The 24,314-nt window shown below is 34.3% G+C and overlaps 2 protein-coding genes across 2 annotated transcripts; both read right to left on the bottom strand.

Moving 5' to 3' along the window:
• Window positions 1-230: 230 nt before the first annotated feature.
• Window positions 231-4,901, bottom strand: LOC107629106 (U-box domain-containing protein 33-like). Its single transcript, XM_088508411.1, has 7 exons — window positions 4,396-4,901; window positions 4,027-4,145; window positions 3,604-3,713; window positions 2,990-3,359; window positions 2,064-2,615; window positions 898-1,617; window positions 231-681 (listed from the first exon to the last, which is right to left on the bottom strand). The coding sequence occupies exons 1-7, from the start codon at window positions 4,676-4,678 to the stop codon at window positions 499-501; spliced, it is 2,337 nt and encodes a 778-aa protein (XP_088364537.1). The 5' UTR covers window positions 4,679-4,901; the 3' UTR covers window positions 231-498.
• A 772-nt stretch (window positions 4,902-5,673) lies between these two features.
• LOC107629104 (actin) lies at window positions 5,674-7,206 on the bottom strand. The gene is made up of 2 exons (XM_016331804.3): window positions 7,051-7,206; window positions 5,674-6,981 (listed from the first exon to the last, which is right to left on the bottom strand). The coding sequence occupies exon 2, from the start codon at window positions 6,966-6,968 to the stop codon at window positions 5,835-5,837; it is 1,134 nt and encodes a 377-aa protein (XP_016187290.1). The 5' UTR covers window positions 6,969-6,981; window positions 7,051-7,206; the 3' UTR covers window positions 5,674-5,834.
• Between the last annotated feature and the right edge of the window lie 17,108 nt (window positions 7,207-24,314).

Genomic DNA, 24,314 nt, shown 5'->3' with positions numbered 1-24,314 from the left:
AATAAAGTTCTTAAAGGAACAAACTCTCAAATTTAAATTCATGTAGTTTAATCTACAAAGTTTTTGTATTTCCTTACATGCTACCAGATTTCATGAAGGTAATTGTGCTTTACTTCTTAATCCATAGGTTATGTACACTTTAATCTCCATTTTAAAAAGTTCAGACCAATTCTAGTTTACATGTTTTTGAAATGTGAAAACTAAATTACACAATAGAGGGTAAAATTCAATTATCCATAGAAAAAAAGCAATATGCTTGATATTTCACTATTTCAATGATTCATGGATACAATAGGATTACAAATATCTAGACTCATCTCCATACTAAATCCTATAATTATTCTAGTTGCAACTTGGGATCTACAAAATAAAAGCTAACACAAGAAACCAGCCAGCCCTATAACTCTAAAAGCTCAACACAATGATTGCTTTAAAGTAAGCACAGGGGGCAACTACAGAAATATACAGAGATATTTACAGAAATGAATTAATGAAGCTTCAGGGTTTGCAAAGCCATTCTTGGATAGCAAGTCGAAGTGCATGATTGGGAGTAAGATACAGATGATTCAGTTTCAGATTGGTCATGGGAGAAGTTTCATGTCCATTTTCGAGCCATTCAGTTATGGCATCCCTTTCATAAGTAAATCCATCTGCTGCAACTTGAGGATCGTGCATTATTTCCTGAGGAAGGTGTTCAATAAAAATTAGCCACATATATTGCAATCACTATCTTCATCTTGTAAAAAGAAAATGAGACTTTTCTTCAAAGTTCAAATTAAGAAAACTTGAGCATGGATTAGCACTTGATTCATAAGCCCTTTAAAAGACACGTGCACTTCACCCGTGTCATTGAATCATGTTAGTAATGAAACTGACATAACAAAAAAGAACATGTACCTGAAGGATTGGACAAAGGAAAAATGATGGCACAGGTCGCTCTTCCGAAACATGTAACTGCTCCAGTTCTCTAACCAGAGACGGTGTTAACTCTGGTCTGTCTCTACTATATTGTTGGCAGCACTGTAATCCGAGGTCAGCCAATCGTGTTGCCACAGCCAAAGGCCATTCGCCAACCGAAGAATCTAAAATTGAGGACAATCGTCCATATGTAACGGCTTTCTGTACTTCACCAACTAATCCAACTGGAGTCCGACCAGTCAAGAGTTGCAAAATAATGAGGCCAAAGGAGTATATGTCAGACTTTGGTGTTAGTCCAGTTCTCTGAAACTCTGGATCTGTATATGTGAAAGAACCCCTTGGCTCAGTTTCCAAGCCAAAACTAGGAAGATAGAGAGAATCTTCTGTCACCAATCTGCTGAACCCAAATTCACAAATCTTGCAACTAAGTGCAGAATCAAGAAGTATGATGTCAAGATTCAGATCACCATGAATAATAGTTTCCGGTTTGGAAGAATGTAAAAAGCAGATAGCACTAGCAATTTCAGCAATCCATCGTGTTCGGATATTCCATGTTAAAGGGGAAATGTTGCTCCTTCTTAGAAGGCTGTCTTGAATACTTCCATTGGGCAAGTACTCATATACAAGTGACCAGGCTTCAGGGCAAACACCAAGCAAAGTCAACAGATGAGGGTGCTGAAAACTACCAAGAACTTGAACCTAGTCACAAAGCATTAGTTTGATCAAACAAACAAGTCGTCTCATAGAAGAATATAACTAAAGAAAAGAAAGAAGGTTTAAAAACCAATACGAACAGTTATTTATTTCCAGAGTTTTCAGTTTTCAGAAAGTCCAGAGTTACCACAGTTTGTATACATACCAAACTGGGTAATCCACTCATCAATTGTTTGATACCAAGGACATTGTTGGTTTGCACGGATCATGGCTTTTCAGCTAAAACCATCTAAAGCATCCAAAGTTATGCCAACGATATATATATATAATTCCAGGGTTGCAATTAGAGCAGCTTAAGCACTTGTAAGACAAACTAGCATGTTACCAAGCCCTATTACTTATTTATCTTTAGAGGATTGTTCAGGAGATGAATTATGGTTGTCCTATAGTGTAGCACATCAAAAAACCAAAGGCCATTTTGGAGAACTAACCTCTTGGTGAAACTGTGAAGGTGCTTGCAAATTGTGAGAATGGAGCTTTCTTACAGCAACTGTCCTACCCAACATTTCTCCCTTATAAATAGCGCCATATCCACCCTCCTTAATTTTAAAGCTTTCAGAAAAATTGCACGTGGCATTTTGAATATCCAATAATGAAAATTCTGCTATCTCAGGTAACTCCTCAGCAAATCCTACAACTCCATTACAATGAGCAACTCCAACTTGCCCACGGCTTTTCCACCGGTCCAGCCAGCGGATGGCTTCCATTTTCTGTCGCCTGATCTGCTGTTTTTCGTGCCAGAGTGTGGAGATGGATGCTTGAATTAGTGATAGTTCATCTTCAGCTGCATCTCGCCTATGGTCTGTTTCCTGCACACAACTGTTTAGGATGGCAATACTTCTCATGGTTCTTTGTAACTCACTACCAATTTCTTCATTCTCATCTAGGAGCTTTTGTTGATCCTTTACTGTGGTTCTCAACTCATCCTCTGCCTCTTGTCTGAGCTTTACTTCCTGTGCATGAGCAGATTCAAACAAATTGACCTGAAGAAAAAACATACAACCCAAGTTGGAACAAACACCATGATGAAACACTAAATCTATCTATTTAATATTATCACTTGTCAATAATTTGAATATATGCAGGTAAATCACATAATATGGTGTCAAGAAATCTCTGAACAATACATTTGTAGTTTCACAGTTCTGACAAGTTTCGGAAACATGTACATAGGATCCCAGTAATTTGTCAAACTTCATTTAGCACTATATTTCACCCCTGACCCTCACAGCAGGCAAGATTGTGTTTGGCTACATTCCTTACAAGTTACAACAAACACAAAGTGAAAAAATAAAAGCACAAAAACAAAAAAACCTTTTGCTACACAACTCTGAATCAATCATTAAGTTATCCTTACCTTCCTTATGGCCTCAGTGGCTTCAGCTTCCAACTTCAATAGCTCAACAAAAGACTCATCTGCTGCTTCATCAGCTTCTTGTTTGACTTCAACAAGTTGACTATTAACTCTTTCTTCTTCAGCCTCTAAATGAGTATCTGAAGAACTCTCAGCAGAATTTTGGGGCAATGGACCGCTGGATGTAGTTGATTCGGCGGCAAAAGTGCCTTCTGTTTCAATTGTTTCACAAGGTGATAAAGAACAAGGTTTTTCAGAAGCTTCTCTTGTCCAAATATGTTTACCTCTATAGATAAACCATATTTTACAGAAGGGGGGTGCATTTTTGGCAGCATAATTTGCTTTCCTGGAATTCCTTTTGACTTTCATCCAACTGCAGTTTTCCATTATGGTTTTGTAAGAGGAAAGGTTATTCATTCATCCCTCCAATGAAAGAAAAAGGGAACCAAAAAAAGAAACGGAAACAAGCAGATACTATGCTTCTAGCTATTAGTTGTAAGTCTCTAGAGCAAATAAAGAGATGGAAGGGAAGAAAAAGGAAAAGAAAATTCTCAGACAGTTTCCATAGAATATTGAGATTCAACAGCAAGTTAGCTGACAATCAAAGCATTACTTACCCTTCGGGTATTGCTCCAATAACAAGCCTCCTAATATTATGCCCGACAACCAAATCAACAATCCCTTTCTGGACTTGATCAGCTTCCGTCATCATAAAGCTTGCCTTAACCTGGGAAAGAAAGTTATACGAAGACCGTCGATAATGGATCTCTTTCCCACAGCTTGCATATCACATATTTGTCTAAAACGAACATTTTAACAACACATACATAGAAGGCAGTTATAATCATTCACATATTCTGCAGCTAAAATACATAAAACAGAATGGCAGCCAATAAGATTTGATATGTCTTGCTCAATATGATTGATTCCTGAGCCACATTTCCCAGGCGGCAAAAATAGTTCTCCTTTAGAAATATAACTAAGAAAAAAAAACCATAATAATGTAAATGAACAAGCAGAAATCAGCATCAAAAGAATACCTTGGCTGCACGGCAAATTCTCAAGTAATTGTCCAAAAGCCTCATGGCCTGTTCTTTTTCCTCTCTTCTAAAAGCAGAGACCACTTCAGGATTAGCCTGAGATGCTGGTAACTTCCCCACTGCTCAAAGATACCAACTTTAAACCAATCAAATTCATGGGATACCACCAGAATTTAAAAGCAATCAAGATACTCAATTATATTTGGAAGGAAAACAGCTCAATATTTCCTTCTTTTTTTCAAATAAGACAAAGTTATGACCCTAATCTAATAACCACCGAAATATAAACAGTAACAAAGAAACTCAACTTCTATGTCAAAATTAAATTAAATTAAAAAAAAAAGGAATTTTAGGGTAGAGGGGAATTACATAGTGTAGGGATGAAAGGAGAAGGTTGATGAACATGAAGCAAAAGAATGTGTGGGTTGGTGAAGTTTGAGAAAGCCCATTGAAGCAAAGTGGCACCTTTTCCCACCGACTTGCCAACTGCCACGTGCACCTTGTCCTCTTCAGCGGCGGCTTCAGGGGGGGTTGCCAGGGCGTGGAACTCAACGCGCGAGCTCGTGGAGGGAGGAGGAGAGTAGCGGTGGAGGGCGTCTGCTGCGAGTGGCGGGTCGTGGTGGTGAGGAGGAAGAGGGTGCAACAGCTCCATTATTGGATTTGGAGGAAGAAGAAGGAGAAAGAGAAATGAAGATTGAACATTTAATTTAGATGAGAGGTGGTGGTGGTTGAAGAGAAGAGAAAGGCTTGACTTTTACACTGACTCGATGGCGTTGGCGTTGGCGTTGGCTTTAGCGTGTGGTGTGAATGTGATTTGCGAAGAAAGAGAAAGAGAAAGAGAAGAGGAAGGAGAATGAGACAAAATGGCTCAACTCATCAACATGCACCTAAGCTCATTGATAGAGTAGAAAACTAAAAATTTAATTATCTTTAAATTAAGATAATAAAATTTATGAATTTAATATTATTATTTTTTATTTTATCATTTTATAAATCTACTTATTTTAGGATTTTTTTTCCATAAATTATAATAAAACTGTAAATTTAGTAATTTTTCTAAGGGAAATAATAATAACGTACCAACGAGATCAAGAATAAAATGTGTATTGGCTTCACTAGTATTTTAGCAATATATTTTCTTCATTTTATACAATTTTTTATATAGAATTATAGATAAACTTTATTAATGTCATTGTATTTCTACTTTTGTTATTTTACCATCTATAAAAATTAGATTGCCATAATTATCTTTCCTTTATTTCAAAACCAACCCCATATTTGTGGAGAAAATCCTAAATTTATGGTAGGTAATGGAGTTGACAGTGAGTTTTGTCTTTACTTGCATTAAAATAATAAATATATATAAGTTATTGTTACTCTATCCAGAATTATGTAAATACTTTGTAAAAGATTGTTGATTTAAATTTACCTAAAAGTTATTGAGATCAAATAAAACTCGTAAGTTTTACGCGAATTAATTAAAATAATATGAGACCGATATGTGACATTGTGCTTTGGTAGGTCCATTTTCATATTTTCCATTTTCCAATCCTAGTAAAGTATAGCATAAATAACGAATATTCGATCTCTGAGAAGAATATAGTTATAAACCCCTAAGAGACCGAGACCGAGAAAAAGAAAAGAAAATGTAGCAAAAAATGATGTTGTATAGTAAAGAATGAATTGTTCAACAATGGCGTTGATTTATAATGAAAGATGAACCATGTGTTCAACAATGAGAAACAACAAAAAGAAAACAAATGAAAGAATTATTTTTGTTCCAAGGTAGAAAGAAAAGGTTGCAGCATTTAGAAGCATTTCCTATGCACAATTGAAGGACCAGCTTCGTCGTACTCAGCCTTGGCAATCCACATCTGTTGGAAAGTGCTGAGAGAAGCCAAGATGGAACCACCAATCCAGACAGAGTATTTCCTCTCCGGGGGAGCAACCACCTTGATCTTCATGCTGCTGGGAGCCAAAGCAGAGATTTCCTTGCTCATTCTATCAGCAATACCAGGGAACATGGTGGTACCACCACTGAGAACAATGTTTCCGTACAAGTCCTTCCTAATATCCACGTCACACTTCATGATTGAATTGTATGTGGTTTCATGAATACCCGCAGCTTCCATTCCAATCATGGAAGGCTGGAAGAGCACCTCAGGACAACGGAAACGCTCGGCGCCAATGGTGATCACCTGTCCATCGGGAAGCTCGTAGGTCTTCTCAATGGCGGAGCTAGTTTTGGCAGCTTCTAGCTCTTGCTCGTAGTCTAGTGCAATGTAAGCCAACTTCTCCTTCACGTCCCTCACGATTTCACGCTCTGCTGACGTCGTGAAAGAGTAGCCACGCTCCGTCAGGATCTTCATCAAAGCATCGGTGAGATCGCGGCCGGCCAGGTCAAGACGGAGGATGGCGTGGGGAAGGGCATACCCTTCGTAGATCGGGACAGTGTGGCTGACGCCATCTCCGGAGTCGAGAACGATACCGGTTGTACGGCCACTTGCATAAAGAGAGAGGACAGCCTGGATGGCAACATACATGGCGGGTGCGTTGAAAGTCTCGAACATGATTTGAGTCATCTTCTCACGATTTGCCTTTGGATTCAGAGGGGCTTCGGTGAGCAGAATAGGGTGCTCCTCCGGAGCCACACGGAGCTCGTTGTAGAAGGTGTGATGCCAGATCTTCTCCATGTCATCCCAGTTGTTAACAATGCCATGCTCAATGGGATACTTGAGAGTCAAAATACCTCTCTTTGACTGAGCTTCGTCACCGACATACGCGTCTTTCTGCCCCATCCCTACCATCACTCCCGTGTGCCTTGGACGCCCTACGATGCTCGGAAACACTGCCCTTGGTGCATCGTCTCCGGCAAATCCAGCCTTCACCATTCCAGTTCCATTATCGCAGACGAGTGGCTGAATATCCTCACCGTCTGCCATTTTCTTTCAAGATCTGCAATCAACAATCAGAATTAGAAACAAATTCAAATTCAAAATTATTAACACAGAAGATGGAATTTACCGGAAGAAGAAGATGGAAGTTAGGTCTCAGGTGGCCGCCCGCCCTGGGTTTCAAACACAGACAGAGACAGACGAAGCACGAGTTCGTATCAACGAAATCAACCGCTTATTATTCACATCTCCCCCACCTTCTATATTCAATTCCTCCCGACACGTGTCCCGTTTTCCATTCCATTTGCCGCCCTATTTTTTTGCATCACCATACATACGTCGGGTCAAACTACACACCCCATCCATTCCTATTCTTGGCCCAATTTCTTTGGTCAACGCTCCTTTTTTCCTTATTGGGCCTAATTTTTCGCTTTCGTTTTTGGACCCCCGCAACACTAGAATATTTTCCAGCAAAATAAAATAAGCTATCATTCCTGTCAACACGCCACTCCGGTCCTCCCTTTCATATTATTTATCTCTCTTTTAATTTTTTAGTAAATTAATTCTGGTTTTCCAATTTCAAAAGATTACTAATTATTTTTTACCTATGAAGACAGACATTTCGCTGAGTTATCGTGTCCGCGCGTGTCGGACATATTTCGGACACGACACTCGTCCGACATGTGTGCTGTAGTGTCCAACCGTGTCTTAATAAATTCTTCTTCGGACACGCCTGGACACACCTAAATACCATCACGTGTCCGCGTGTCCAGTCTTATTCTTAACATATATTCTTAAAATAAATTTATATATAGTATATATTATTATTTATTAAAACAAAAAATATTTTAAATATTTGATATAATTAAAATAAGATATTAAAAATAATTAAAATTTTTAATTTATATTTTAATATCAATAAAATATCAAAATATCATTACAATTTATCTAAAAAATACTTTATATTTTATATATATATGCGTTCCCCGTGTCATATAAGATTTTAAAATTCGCGTGTCGACGTGTCCCGTGTCCGTGTCAGTGTCCATACATCATAGTTTTTTACTTATTATATCCTTTACTATTAAATAGAAAGAAACTGATAAAAAAAAAAGTAGAGAATTAATAGAGAAAAAGCAATAGTAAAAATATTTTTATTTTTTTTTGTGATTTTTTATCTTTTTAATAGAAATTAATTATTTCTTAAACATTATTTATAAGTAAAAAAATAATATAAAACGGAAAGAGTAATATATAGTATAGTGATATGTTTTAGAATATTGCATTTTATATGAAGTTGAATGTATTTGATTTCATAACAAGGGACAGTGTGGTCTGTGGTGGGAAGAAAAGGGGAATTAAGGAGTTGAAATTTTTGCAAAGTTGAGAAGGAGGTCGATATATATTTCATGATTTGTTGGGCATGGGCACTTGGTAAATGGTAAACTAGGATGGGTTGCAAAATCATTAGGCATGACCCTATGGGGGTACAACGCAATTATGTTACTCGAGAATCTTTGTTGATCATCTTTTTTCACTTTCATGATACATAATTTCCCCTAGCTTTCTGATATTATGACACCTTTTCTTTTTCCTTTCCTATTTGGTAATTCTTGCCTTAGGTAATAGATTGAAATTTGGCACCGAAATTTGCCACTTCGACGGAATGGAATGTTTTTTTTTTTTTTTAATGTTTTCATCAAAGTGATTAATATGTATTCTTAATGTTAATTATTACATACATAAAATGAAATTTAAATTCGCAAGACTTTATTCGAGCAAACGAATGAGAAAACTAATCAGCTAACCAAATTTATTTGCCAAATTGACAAATAATAAACATTGAAGAATAAGAGTTAATACCAAAGAAAACATGAAAGAAAAAGGTTAATTATTATGATGCAGTCACAAATTAATTATTATAGTCAGTTTTAGGAAAATGCTATAATAGAGCTTTATATTAATATTTATTATACCTAGGGGTGTTATCGGTTCGGTTTGGTTCGGTTTTGCACCAAAAACTAACCAAACCGAATCAACAGCGGTTTGGTTCGGTCAGTTTTTTCGATTTTTAATTTTTAATGAGAAGAATATGAATCACAATAATTAGAGGTTTAAAATAGTCAATAAATTGAAATAATAAGAGTAAAACATTGAAATGATTAGGGGTTGAGGATTTTTGTTGTTAGGTTAAAGGTTAAAATGGTTAAAACATTGAAATGTATGTATATCTTCGGTTCGGTTCGGTTTCTATCGAGCCAACCGAAAACCGAATTGAACCGATAAAAAAACCGATTTTTCGGTTTTCAAATCGATTGTTGTAATTTTCGGTTCGATTTTGCGATAATTTTCGGTCTGGTTCGATAACTTACATCCCTAATTATACCATAATGTGATCCCAAATTTAGGGTTCATAGAACTAAAATAGTTACATAATATATAGCATGAATGTGATCGTTAGTTTTAATTAGGTGCATTGTACACATAAATCATGTTGGTAGATGTGATGAAACGCAAGCAACCCATACACATATGGGTCCTCCACTACTACTCTATCTTGACTACCAAAGAAAAGGATCCAAGTAGCTAAATTACAAATTAGACCAAACACATGTGGCGGTATCCCGTTTATGTTTTCTTATCACTCACTTTATTTGTGCCTCATCGATCATTAAAATTAGTATCCCCCCAAAAAACGAAACTTACCTAATCTCTTAACTTCCCTTGATGATGTTTCACATTCAAGTTTAGGGAATCCTAAGTTCAAGTGCCTCCCCAATTTTATATATCTACATTAGAAAATGGCCGGCAGTAGGACCATTTTTTTTGGGGGTGAACGAAATTCACCTGCTAAAACCCTTCGATACAACCAAGGCATACTTACTAATTAATAATATTAATGCTGGAATAATCAACAGTTTTTTTGTTGCATCTAAATTACATTCTAATTAATTAATATATACAGCTTTTTCAACTATTTAAATAACATTAATCATAGTAATTAATAATTTACATTGAACATTAATAAGTAAGATATGGCTCTTCACAGGAATAACGGTGCAAAACTACAAGCACTGTTTTAACATCAACATTCAACAGGGTGTACATGTATACAATGTATAATTCAACTGATGATGATTTGACGTTTGCTATCATTGTCAACCATTGTATTCAGCAATTTTTTAAACATGAAGGAATCTAACATTGAATTGTTTTCTCTCTCTCTTGGTGGTCTTTCTTATACAATTGAAATTCAGCAGTTAGCAACCCTACCCTCCTCTTTCTTTTCTTTTTTTTTTTTTTTTTTTTTTTACAAAATTAGGAATGAGACTCGAATCTTTTTAGATAAATATAAAAAAATTATATCATTTAAATTATAATTTATCAGTACAATTCTACCCTTCTATTCGCATAGAACGGAAAATATCATATCGTAATAAATTTAAGCTAAACAAATTGAAGAAGATTTAGTATTAGTTATTGTATAAAAATAAGCAATAATTAATGTAATTAACCAGGTCTAAGATGCCAATAAATTAAAAGAGATTTATTATTTGATCACATATTATTACCTAATCAAAAATGTTTGATAATTAAAATAAATTAACTAAAAATAAATAAAATTTATTTTATTTAATATTTATTAATTATTATAATAATTAATAAATATTAAATAAAATAAATTTTAACTGATTTTTTTTATATTTTTAGTATAACCGTTACTTAATAAGGAATATGTTAGTAGTTAAGAGAAAATATAAGTTAGTTACTAACAATATAATATGTGGCTATAATTAGTTGAATTAGTTACTAGAATGGTTGAAATTCTATAACCAAATAAAATTGTTGAAAGAAAGTAGTAACACATTTTAAAGGTGACTAGAGTCTTAATGTTTCAATCAAGCTTGTTAAAAGGTCTATGGAATTTCGCAGCAGCATATGTAATTTATATTATCAATCGAATATCAAATGAAGTGCTGTAAAATTTTACTCCATATTGTTAGGTATCAGAATTAATACGGACAAAATAACACAACTAAAATTTGTGAACGAGAAATAGATGAAACTGAACAAAAATTTAAACAATAATAAAAATGATATGATAAAGTATTAAAATTACAATCTCTTACAGTACATAAAGAAATCTATAATATTTTTTTACATATTATGGAAATTCATGCAAAATGATCGTACATACAAGAGACCTTACTACTTTTATATTTTATATAAAATATGGCATACATTAACAAATGTATGCCTTAACTCCTTATATATAGTATTTTGTGGAGGTGCATTTGGTTGACAAGTTCATCAAATTGTGCACAAATTGTACAAGTGTGTGTACCACAGTCTTTTATCACGTTCATTTTTATCAAGTTGTATGACAAGTTAATAAATATCAACTTATGTAACAACTCATTCTTTGACTAAGTTAAAAATTGCAACTAAGCTAACTTACCTTCAAGTTACAAATTTTGACTCGAACTTTGACTATGCAAGTTGGATAACTTATAAATAGTTTTATGAGTCTTCTAACTTGATAAAAACCATTTGCCTCATACTTGATTCTAGACCAAGCTTAAGTTCTATAATGTTCTTTAATTTTCTCAAAACTTCATTATGCACTACTATTATCGAATGTAACACCTAACTATTTTTATTGACTTCAAACCAAAAGAAGATTTTTATTTCTTTTTTTCACACATATCAGATTCTAAAAAAAAATTATCAAATATTAAGTATCTTAAAGTGTTTGGGTGCTTGACTTATGCTTTAACTTTATGTACACAAAGAAAAAAACTAAACAAAAGAACAAGAAAATGTGCATACATTGGCCATAAAGCAGACACCAAGGGATGTGTTTTGTATGATTTGGCAACTGAATATAAGAGCTTATTAGGAGACACCTCTACCTTATAAATACTAGACATGAGATATATTATGCTGTGGCCAGGTTGAGCCAGTTTTTTTATTACGCAACTGACAAGCATTTTGTAGCAGCATTGAAAAATCTGTAGTATCTTAAATGCACACTAGAAATATATAGGTTTATTTTTTTCTTTTACCACTAATCTAACACTATCTGGGTTTCGGACAGTGACTTGAATATTTGTCCAGATTATAGGAGGTCAATTACGGATTATTACTTCTTTCTTGGGATTTCTATCATCTCATGAAAAAGTAAAAAACTGAATATTATAACGGCATTTTCGTGTGAAGCAGAGTATTATCGTGCTCTAGCATCGGCAACAAGGAAAGCTCATTAAGTGACTTACATGTTAAAGGAGTTGAGAGATAAGTAATTGGAAAAGTATGAGGAGCCAATATATATTTTATATAATGTGTATAACGAGGGTTAAATTGAAATTAGAATTAAGTTAGAGGCAATTAATTAATTTTGAGTAGTTTCTAATTTAAAATTTGAATCAAATTGTAATTCTCATCAGTTATGGAGTCAAATTAGGATTACCTCCCTTTCTTAATACGGTGTGAATTTTTTCTCTCACTCTCTCCTCGAAGTAAAAGCTGGTATAGTGCCGCCACGGTTACCAGCCGCTGTCGGACATCGTGCCAACACTCTTCCGATTGGCGCTATCGTCAGCACAGACCACTGTACGTAGGAAGGACGCGCATATTGTGTGAGTCGAGCTCGCGGCACCGCAGCAACCCAGACGTCCAACGCCTCCGTCGCAGCCGGTTTGTGCCTTCTTCCCGTCGCCGGATGTTTACCTTCTCTGTGAACGTGGATGATTATTCTTGGGTGCTTAGTTGTAGACGATGATTGCTGGTTATGATTTATCTGACTATCACGATTTCAAAATGTTTTTTTACACGGTCATTTGGTTGGTAGCTAGTCGTTTTATAAAGTAATTACATTGTTATTTATACACGTTCACGTTGGATGTTCGTTTTGTATGATTTTGGATGTTCACTTTCTCAGTTTTCGTGGATGTTTATTCTTCGAGTAATTCAACAAGACCCAGGCAGCAGGCTGGCGCTGGGATGACGCGAGCGCGGGGGTTCAGGGCTGCAACTCACGTGACAGTTGCAGGTCACGGATGTTCGGCCGCGTGAGGAGTGACGAAAGTTCTTCTGGCGAGGGCGTTAGCGTGAGGAGGCGGAGCGCGACAGTTCCGGTCGGCAGGAACGGAGGCTACACGTCGCGCAGAAACAGAGCGGTGGGATGCAGGTTGCTGCGCACACGACGGGGCAGCGGAGAAAGGGGGTTTTTCTGTAGAACAAACAATGGGATTTTTTGGGGGTAGAGTAACGGTGGGTGATAAAGAGTTAATGTAAAAGAATTTGGGATAAATTGGGGGGTAGATATCACAAAACTGAACAGGCAACTAGAAATTAGGGATAATGATGTTTAATTTACATTATTAATATATATTAGGCCAAATAAACAGTCTATTGTACATATTGTATAGATACCTCATTGTCTCTCTAGCGGAATTTCAAGCAATTACGACCTATGACCATATATTGTAGTAGTAGTCAATTGACGATGTATATTGCAACCAATTTAGTATTTACTGAAAATATATGCCAAACACATTGAAGTTGATTGTCACGTTACAAAGAATAAGTGACAAGAGAATATTACAAAGTTGCTAATTCTTACTAAAGCATTGGCTCCCGTTCCATTTAAATGGTGCCATTCCAAATTAGAATTGCAAGATATAAGTGATCCTAATTTAAAAGAAGCTATTACCTAATAAAAAATCTGTTAGAGTTAGTTAAGAGAAAATAGTAGTTAGTAGCAGTAGAATATATGTAACTATAATTAGCTAAGTTAGTAGAGTGAAGAGAGCTTGTATGGTGTGATTCTCATTTTTCTGTTTGAATAACACAAAGCCAATTTCTCCTCATGCAAAATTCTCTCTTTTCCTTCTTCATTATTTCTTTTTCTCTTCATCTTTCAGCTTAGCATCTGAATTCACACCATAGAGTTGATGAGAGTTGTTTCACCTTCATACTTATCTTTTTTACACATATACCGATTGAAAAGGCAATCATTTTTGAGATTCTGCTTTTTCTCAATACAGTTTGTTTTTTGCCAACCACCATCGACAAGAAAAAAAATTAACTCTTTATTTTAAAATAATATTAAAAAGATAATAAATACAAAATTATTTTATTTTATTTAATTTAATACTCATAATTATATATATATATATATATATATATATATATATATATAATAATTACATGTTTATTATATTTAAAATTATTTATTTATTTTAATATAATTAATAAATGTAAAATAAAAAAATTACACTATTTTAGATTATTTTTTATTTTTCAAATATTTTTGTATTATTTTATTATCTCATATATATTTTTGTATGTGTATAAGTTGAAGGGAAACGCTTAAATAAAATTTAAATAGGATCGTTATTAGTAGTTGTTTATTAAATATATTATCTACTAACTTTGTAGAATTCTTTTATAGCAAGCTAGCTAAATCTTCTTCTTCTTGCTAAGAAAATGATGTATTAGATTGTGAATGAATTGGAGAAATATTTTTTTTTTTCAAAAATGTTTGATAACTAAAAAAAATTAATAAAAAATAGTCAAAATTTATTTTATTATTTAATATTAATTAATTATTACAATAATTAATAAATATAAAAAAGAGTTCTAATTGATTTTTTGTCTTTTAGTATTATTGTTTTTTTTTTCTGAGAATGATTATTTTGTTGGATTAGAAGAAAAACTATGACTCCAATTGTATTATAATGTATGTTTCCAATAATAATGAAATGTAGAGTAAAAACGGCATATTCTTCTTTAACCAAGTATTGAAGACAATTTAAGTTTTGTATAAATTATCCTACCTATTTAAGATGGCGTTTGGAAGAGGGACTGAGATTGAGAGATAAAAATTAAAATAAATTTTAATTTGGTATAAAATAGGAGATATAGGCTGAAATAAGAATGAACTTCTAATTTAATTTGCACAAAAAAATAAAATTAGAATTAATTAATTAAAATTGGAGTATTTTAAGTATAACGTGTTATTAAAATTTCAGTCTCAGTCTTAAAAAATTTTAGTCCCTTGTGTCTCCACTTTTTAAAAATATTAAAATACTGAAATTTTGGAGATTGAGACTGAAATTCTCTGGGCCACCAAATATGATACTGAAGTCTCAGTCTTTCAATTTCCGTCTCAGTACCTCAAAACAAATACTACCTATAAGTGTTTACAAATTAATGAATAATATAATTAATTACTTTGAAGAATATATATCATAGTTAAAAAAATCAAATAAAATGAATAATGAACAAATTAAATTGAATATCATATGGGGGTAGGGAAAAGCAAGATGCATAGATATAGATGGTTATGTAATTATGTTTATTTATTTGCATGGTTAAGAAGAAAAGCACGTGAATATATATACAGAATAAAATGCATTGAAATGAAAGAGGATAGAGAGTTAAGAGAGATTTTATACTAGTTAGTTATTATTATATTTTTTAAAAACACATGGAAAACCATATATATATATATATATATATACATAGCTAGAGATTAGAGAGAGAGGTGCATGATGATATAGAATTTGTTAGCATTGGATCCTTGCTTTGGGCCTCTCTCTCTTTCTTTCTCTCTCTGCCTCCTTTTTCTCCTCCAAATTGAATCCATCGTCCTTCCTTGCTTCATAGGATTCTATCATCGTGATCCATCAATTTCTCTAACTAGCTATGACCACACCGCGTTGACATTTTTATTTCTTCATATTCAACACACTAAACCCCTTTCTTTCTTCTTCAATTCTCATATGGCAAAATCTTCATCCAATCTTTTACAAGTGTTTCTCCCTGAGAAACAACACCTCATGATCATGGAAACAGTAGAAGAAGAGGTGCATGGAGCTCTCAAACCCATCAAGATTGTTCCAGAAGAGGAGGACAAAGAAGAAGAAGAAGAAGGGTTCAAGACTCCAACATCAGAAGAACACAGAATCCCAGCCATGGTTGAGTGTCCACCTGCACCCGCAAAAAACAAGAACAAGAAACGCACCAAACAGTCTTGTTATTTTAGCCGCCATCATCATCATCGATTCCAATCTTCTGTTATTCATTACTCCCACCAAGACATCGACTCTTTGTTTCCCGCGCTTCATCATCTCCATGGCGGTAACAACAAGAAAATCAAGCTCTCATAGATATCCATCTTCACTAATTATTAATTAATTTCTAGAAAATTCCTACCATCATTCAAATTAAAAACATATATACTTCTATATTGGTACGGTTTTAATTTTCATATTATAAGAATTAAGATGTGTATGCACTTAGTTATTGTTATTATCAGCATAGATTTCATTTCAATTTTATGAGTGCTGAGGATGATGATGATGATGAATTTAGGGTATTTTAATTTGGATGAACAATGCCTTTTACGTACATAAATTTCAGCGAACATAATAATGAATTGAAGCAGTTATTATGAATATTTTTGTGATTGGAATTTGGAAATGAACTTTGGATTCCGAGAATGATGAAGAGATGTTGGTGTGACAGTGACACTTGATGATAATTTATAGGCATTGACTTTCTTAGTTTATGAAATTAAATGAAAAATGGGAAGCATTGACTTCATCTCACAAACAGAAACCCATGCGGATGTTTCCCAATTCCCACCAAAAGTAGCAGGGTTTAATTAAAATTAATTATTAATCTACGTTACTATTTTATTATTTATTGCTCTACCGTTACATATAATAATCAACAAAAGTGGTTTCGCAACAAAAAGCTGCCCAAAACTTTATTCATGTAATTAGTAAGAAATGAACTCTAATGTTATAACGTTTGATTTTTCATCATGTCAATGTAAATAAAAACTAAAAAACATTTTAGTACATAATTCTATGAATAATTCTCTGTATATATGCATTTAAAAAAGAGAGAGAAGAGTTCTCTAACTAACTTATGCATTAACAAATTCATTTCAAAGAAAAATGCTGGTTCATACAAAAAATGATTGGTGGTATTATACAAACAGATTTTCGCCATTTTTCACAAACTCAAGTTGATCTGCTGCTATTTAATTTCATTGGATAAAGAGTTTATAGGAAAAGAATCCTTTAAAATAAGGAAACTGGTTGAGTAATAAAGCAACTATTAAATTTTTAACTTTTATCATATGTGAACCTACAACCTGAATTAATTTAAAAGTGATTAGATTCTAGATAAACTTGACATGAGTATATAACATGCACATTGGCTCTCAACTTGAATTACTACATTTTAACAAACAGCATGTGCAATTATATTTTTGTTTTTCTCTTCTTTTTTTTTTTTTTTTGGTGAACTGTTTTTCTCTTTTTACTCCTTTTTTTTTTGGTAAATCTCTTTTTACTTCTTTTACTCATGCCATGCTATTGTGTTGGTTCAATGGATAAATATCTTTGGGCCTAAGATTAGCCCATTGGAGATTTGATCGGCCCATTCCAAGAGAGATAAAGCAGAAAGACGCAAAATAATGGATCCAATCTGGGTACTATGATTTTTTGGTCTACAAAATAATGGACTGGACAAAATAAACAAAAAAGTAATTATCCATATTCTTTTTATTATAGTAGACTTTTTAGAACATAATTTGGAATGTAAAAAAAAAAAAACATAATTTGAAAAAATAATTATTAGTCCATTTAAATCTCGTGCATGCAACAATCTATTGGCTAATAACAAACCTTTAAATGAAACTTAGTATCAACGGATTAGTCATTGGCCTGTCGGGCTATGAGATACTGTGAAAAACTAAACAAAAAAATGAAAAAGAGAGAGATCAAATTACAATCCAACCCTTAACTTATATCCAATAAAAAACCTGTTCACATAATACAAAGGAGGAGTTGCTTAAGGGTTACAGATTATTGCTTAGATGTAATTGTTTATAGGGTGAGGTTTAATTTTTAATTATATTATAGTTATACAACAGGGATTTTCACAAAATAATTATGTAACTTAGCACTCAATTGAATGCATGCTAAAATTTCCATACTACTCTTCAACTAGAACAGTCAAACAAATTTATGAATCGTCTAATCACTGAATTATGCCTCCTTTAAATACGATAAAAACTTTAAACATTAGACATAGCATGGCAGGATTAATTTATAGATAATTTGAATTTTAGTTACTTGTAATTTTGTGTGCTGCTGACACAATAATTAATAAAAGGGAAGTAACCTGTAAATAATTTTGTTTACTAGGGCCCTTGGCTTGGAGCATTTTCAGTGTACAATACAATAATAGCGTTACGCTTTTTTTTTTTTCCTTTAATAAAATAAATAAAAAATTGTCGGGCATTGAGCATGGTTGTTCTGAGAAAACGACTACACGTCTACACACATTACTTTTGGGGACACTCGTCGTCATCTTTCTAAATTCTAACACTTACTCAAAATAATTTCTCCTTCTAACACTTTTCACAGGATCCTTCCTTAATTAATTATTAATACAACACCACTTTATGACTTTAACAATCCCCTAATCATATGGTTTCTCCTATAATTAAGGTGATTACTCTATTCTCTAAGTCAAATGAATCCCACCTTTCTCTTATTTCGGGGAAGAGATAATTGCACTACTATATATATATATGGGACTTGATGACTGAAAAAATGAGATATATAATTTGACTTAACATTCATAATTTGATGTATATAATATTATAGTTATATATTTATTATATTTAATATTATTTATTAATTACAGAAATAATTAATGATAATTACTAAATACAAAATAAAATAATTTCAGATTTAAACTAATTTTTATTGTCTTCTAAAAATGTATATAAGTTTTAATTAATTAACATAAAAAATTTATATAAAATTTAATTATGATTATAAAATCGATATTTTTCTGTCAATTTATCAAAATTATAATGAAAATTGACCAATAATAAACAATTAAAAATTAATTTTCGATATTTCTTCTTATAAAAAATAGAAATTTATTTATCATTTCGGTAATATTAAAAAAAAATAGTCAGAATTTATCTTATTTAACATTTACTAATTCTAAGTTAAATAAGACAAGTTATAATTGTTTTTGACTAAACTTTTTTTATCAAATATTTTCGTTATCCTTTATTCTTTATCTTAATTAATCTTACCGGAATGAGTAAATACGAATGTAAAATCAAAATCAACAGTCTCACAAAATATATGTATGTATGTATATTTTAGGAAAGTGCTTACTACATTTGTGAAACTTCCAAAGTGGCCATATAGGGAATGGATCCTTTCTAGTCTCTACAACTATGCAACTGGAATTCATACCTTACTCTCTTCTTCTCTTCTTCTTGTGTTCATTTGAAGTACGGTTTTGCCAAGGACACCCTCATTTACATGAAAGCAAAGTTTTACCCTTTTTACCACTACCTACTAATCATGAAAACCAAAGCAAAAATTCATGATTCCTTCTTCTCAAATCTGACACCTCAGGTGTCGTACCCACCTTGCTTTTTTTCTAATATTTTTTTTAAGGAAATTATTTTTATTCTTTTATGGGACTTTAATAAAATTGAGACCCTTAATTAATAATTGAGGTGTGTGTGCCAATAATATCAACATCCTTGTTTATTTCACTGAAATACATACATAACATTATCATTATTCAATTGATTGATGTTTAAGAAAATCCATGTCATTATTCAGCACGTTACATTCTGCTTCATCTGATGAGAGGTCGGTGAAAAGTTGCATAGATAAAATGACTTTTTAAATAATAATTAAAAAAAAAAGGAATGGTATGGTACGGTAGGTGAATGTGTGTTCCCATATCCGTAGTAATTGCTGAGAGAATTCATGTGGCTAGACTGACATTGATTTGAATAGAATATGCCACAAAATTTCTCTAATTTTTGCACTGCAATTGCATGCTTGTGTGTGTGGATCAGGTTGAGGACCCTGCATCAATAGTGTACAAATTTATCATCTTCTATTCTGCTTCTGTGCATGCCACTACTACTCATACTCCTACTGCCACAATTCAATTATCAAAATGCAGTTAATTTGCTATTCTTATTTACCCTTATAGCTTCAAGTAAATAATATAGTGTGCATATATAATATAGTTTTGGACTACGATTGGTTAGGTCTACTTGCATTGTCTGAACTATTAAAGTTGAAGGCTGTAGATTCTAGAGCACTAACTAGTTAAATAAATGAAAACAAAACAAAATTAGGATGACATAAATAAACCTTTTAATGGGATATATCATATAAAAAATTTGTGTATTCAATTTTAATTGTCATTGAAAGGTATCAAAAAGAAAGGAACTAGAAGAAGAAGAGAACAAAGAATGAATGAGAGTAGAAAAAGATATCTGAAGGCATTGTATTTATCACGGTCAAAATCACACCCTACATGAGTTTTCCTTATGTTATTTATAGACCTTACTAACATGCCATATCACACTCTCTAACAGAATCACTAACATAAATGTGCTAAGCCATGTGCTAACCCACTTGCAACTAACTTCTTTGCTGACTCAACTCAACTCTTCTAGAATTTGATGGTCTTCTGGATTCTTCTGATGATCTTCTGGACTCTTCTCACATAATATGCCAGCCATACTATTACTAGCTACACTATCATTTTCCCTCAAACTCAAGGTGGAAAGAGTTTGCACCTTGAATTTGTCTCTAAAGTGCAAGAAAGAATCAGAAGAAAGAGGCTTAGTAAGAACATCGGCAACCTGCACCTTTCCTGGAATATGCTAACCCGAACAAGCCCAGCTGTGACCAAATCACGGACAAAATGCATGTCCATCTCAAAATGCTTTGTTTTGGAATGCAGAATCGGGTTAGCAACAAGCAACACAACACTTAAATTGTCGTAATAGATCAGAGGAGGAGTAGCAAGAGAAAACCTGAGCTCACCAATCAGATTCTTGACCCAAATGAGCTCTACAACAAGGTTAACCATGCTCCGATACTCTGCCTCGGTACTGGAGCGAGCGATGGCAGATTTTTTTTTTGGACGACCAAGAGACAAGATTCTTCACAAGAAAAACACAATATCCTCCCTGAGACTTTTGATCGTCGGGATCACCTCCCCAGTCCGAATCACAGTAAGCAACAATCTCTAGAGACGGGTCCTTGTCCAATAATAAACCAAAAGTAAGAGTACCAGCTAGGTACCTCAAAATACGTTTTACAACCAGCAGTGAGTTTCTAAAGAATTTTGCATATACTGGGAGACCTTGCTGACACTGTATGCCAATTCAGGTCTATGGATAGTTATATATTGCAGACTCCCCACAACAGAGCGGTAGAGCCTGGGATCCGCAAAGGAGGCACCGCCAATGCCCGTAAGCTTCATGGTGGAAGGCAAGGGGGTTTGTCATGGTCTGCATTCCTCCATACCAGCCTTTTTCAACACATATCCAATGTACTTTTGTTGAGACAGCAGCAAGCCACCCATTCCTGTTCTTTTGACCTGTAGCCCAAGAAAGTACTGCAGCTCACCAAGATCCTTAAGAGCAAATCGCATATTTAGTTTTTGAATCACATCTGTAATGACACTAGCACTTTCACCAATTACAATAATATCATCAACATAGACAAGAATAAATGTTCGAACCCCATTTGAGAAATTAGTGAACACAGAGACATCGAATTTGATAGCTACAAAACTGAGCTCCCTGAGACCTCCTGCCAGCTTATGGTACCAAGCTTGAGGAACTTGTTTGAGGCCATAAAGGGCCTTGGTTAGCTTACAAACCAGAGTTTTATCACCCTGAGTATACCCCGGAGGCTTATGCATATAGACATCTTTTCCGAGATCACCGTGTAGAAATGCATTGTTCACATCAAGTTGCCATATGGGCCAAGCATTGGCAAGTGCTAAAGTTAAAACAACCCGAATGGAAGTTGGCTTAACCACCAAATTTGGAGGTTTCAGTAAAGTCAAATCCAGGGCGCTGAGCGAAACCCTGAGCAACAAGCCTTGCTTTATACTTTTGCAGGGAGCCATCTAAATTGAACTTGGCACGAAAGACCCACTTGCTGCCGATAGCCCTCTGGTAATGTCACTAGTTTCCAGGTATTATTCAGCATAAGCGTATTGTACTCAGCATCCATAGGTGCCTTCCACTGTGAATTGCTGAGGGCCTATCTAACAGTCCGAGGTTCAAGTTTGGCATGAAGAGCTCGAGATTTGCGGATGCCAGCTTTGGCATGAGTCACCATCGGGTGAGAGTTATAGGGTTGAGCATGCTGAGTATCAACAACTGGTAGGACAATTTCAAAGTCGGACATAGGAATAGGGACAGAAGTGGAAGACACTGAGTGTAAAGGAGAAGGATGAGAAGAAGGTGAGGTGCTAGGAGGATCCATTGGAATATAAGAAGGTGGTGTAGAGGTGTGATCATGATAAATTGGGACTCTAGGAACATGTGAAATTGTTGGCATTGTAGGTGCAGCCTCTGAAGGAGGATTAGGAACCAGCAACTTGGCAAAGGGAGAATTACTATCTTTGAAGAGAAAAATAGTTTCTGAAAACACCACATGTCTAGTGATAATAACCTTGCCAGCAGTGGTAAGACACTTGTAGCCGTTATGTTGAGAGCTGTAGCCAAGAAACACACAAGGAGCTGAGTGAAAATTCAACTTGTGTCTGTTATGAGCCCTCAGGTGTGGAAACATAAACACCCAAACACACGCAAACTATCATACTGAGGCTTTGTGCCATAAGCCTTCTGATGAGGAGAACAATGTTGTAGAGTTGGCGTTGGAAGATAGTTGATTATTCTTGTAGCTGAAGCGAATGCCTCTCCCCAAAATCGGATGGGCATACCTGCTGCAACTAACAAGGTTAGGCCCATTTCAACAACCCGCCTATGCTTCCGCTCAGCATTTTCATTCTGTTGATGCACATGAGGACACGAAAACCTGTGAATAATACCCTTAGCCTGCAGATCTCTAGATAAAGACAAATATTCAACAGCATTATCGCTTTGGAAACCTTTCAATTTTTTATTGAATTACAATTCAACTATAGCAAGAAAGTAATTAAAAACTGATTTGAGTTGACTTCGGGCTCGAATTAAGTACAACCATGTATACTTGGTACAAGCATCAATGAAATTAACAAAAGACCTATTACCACAACTATCATGGATAGGAGCTGGCCCCCATATATCTGAATAAACCAACTCCAAAGGTTCTTTATATACTGACTTAGAACTAGCAAATGGCAGTTGATGTGATTTGCCAATACAGCAAGCATCACATACTGTCTTATTTACAACAAAAGAAACATTACAACTCCTAAGAACAGTAGCTATTACATGATTATTGGCATGTCCTAGTCTTGCATACCACAGTAAGAACTTATCTGCATTAACTACTGAAATCAATGATTGAGGACTGTTGTAAGTAGTTGACACATTGAGAAACTTATAAAGGTCACTTTACACTTTTCCTTGGATGATTAACTCATTGGTTTCCTGTGATTTCACACAGCAGCTATCAGCATAAAATTCGAAATAAACTCCATTATCACAACAAAATTGATACATACTTAAGAAATTCTTAGTGATTTTAGGAACATGTAACAGTTTGCTTAGCAAGAAAGCTCGAGCACTCAAATCAGATTTTAAAACAGACTTTCCTACATGATGAATATGCAAACCTGAACTATCACCGACTATGACTTTCTCTGAGCCTCCATACTCTTGCTGTTCCAAGAGATTATGAGAGTTTGATGTCATGTGATGTGTTGCACCACTATCTGGATACCAGCTAGGATCATCAAGTGTTGCTAGTGTAGCATCAATCACATTATTCAGATTCGCACTTACTTGCGGCATAGCTCTATGATTATTGTTGTTGTTGTGGTAACTGTTGTAACTATTGCTCTCAGCACCTCTAAAATTGTCATTGAATCTATGTCAGCAGTTTAGAGCACTATGACCATATTTTCCACAGACCTGACACTGAATCCTCTCATGTGAGCCATTTTCTCTTCCTCTGAATTGAAATCGAGAGTCAACAACATCTCTGCCTCCACTAAAGTTATTATCCTCATGAAAATTATCTCTAGCTGCACTGAAGTTGCCTCTTCCTGCATTAAAGCCTCCTCTACTAGAACCTGCTTCACCAAAAATTCCTCTATCAGCGCCTTTAATACTAGATCTGTTGTCAAACATTGCAGATCTGTCATAGCTTGACTGAGTTCTTCCAACACGTCCTATTCTTTCTCCTCTATTCTGATAGCCTCCTTTGAAATTTCCTTGTGTATGCTGTGTTATATTTGCCTGAATAAACTGATCCGGTTTTCTAAACCTTTCTAACATACTTTTATGTGCCATTAAAACTGCTTCTAGCTCACCAACACTGATACTCTGAGGTCGTGTCATCAGAG

This window comes from Arachis ipaensis, chromosome B3 (assembly GCF_059453495.1).
Source record: "Arachis ipaensis isolate K30076 ecotype BB chromosome B3, ASM5945349v1, whole genome shotgun sequence".
NCBI classification, from domain to species: domain Eukaryota; kingdom Viridiplantae; phylum Streptophyta; class Magnoliopsida; order Fabales; family Fabaceae; genus Arachis; species Arachis ipaensis.
This window is presented reverse-complemented; position numbering and strand designations above follow the sequence as displayed.

What these genes read in the sequence shown, in the direction of transcription:
- LOC107629104 (XM_016331804.3), bottom strand. Translation starts at nt 6,968, where the DNA reads ATGGCAGACGGTGAGGATATTCAGCCACTCGTCTGCGATAATGGAACT.
- LOC107629106 (XM_088508411.1), bottom strand. Translation starts at nt 4,678, where the DNA reads ATGGAGCTGTTGCACCCTCTTCCTCCTCACCACCACGACCCGCCACTC. An exon ending in TCCTTTCATCCCTACACTAT is followed by an intron (nt 4,146 to 4,395) that starts GTAATTCCCCTC and finishes ATCTTTGAGCAG; the next exon opens with TGGGGAAGTTACCAGCATCT. An exon ending in CCACTGAGGCCATAAGGAAG is followed by an intron (nt 2,616 to 2,989) that starts GTAAGGATAACT and finishes TTTTTTCTTCAG; the next exon opens with GTCAATTTGTTTGAATCTGC.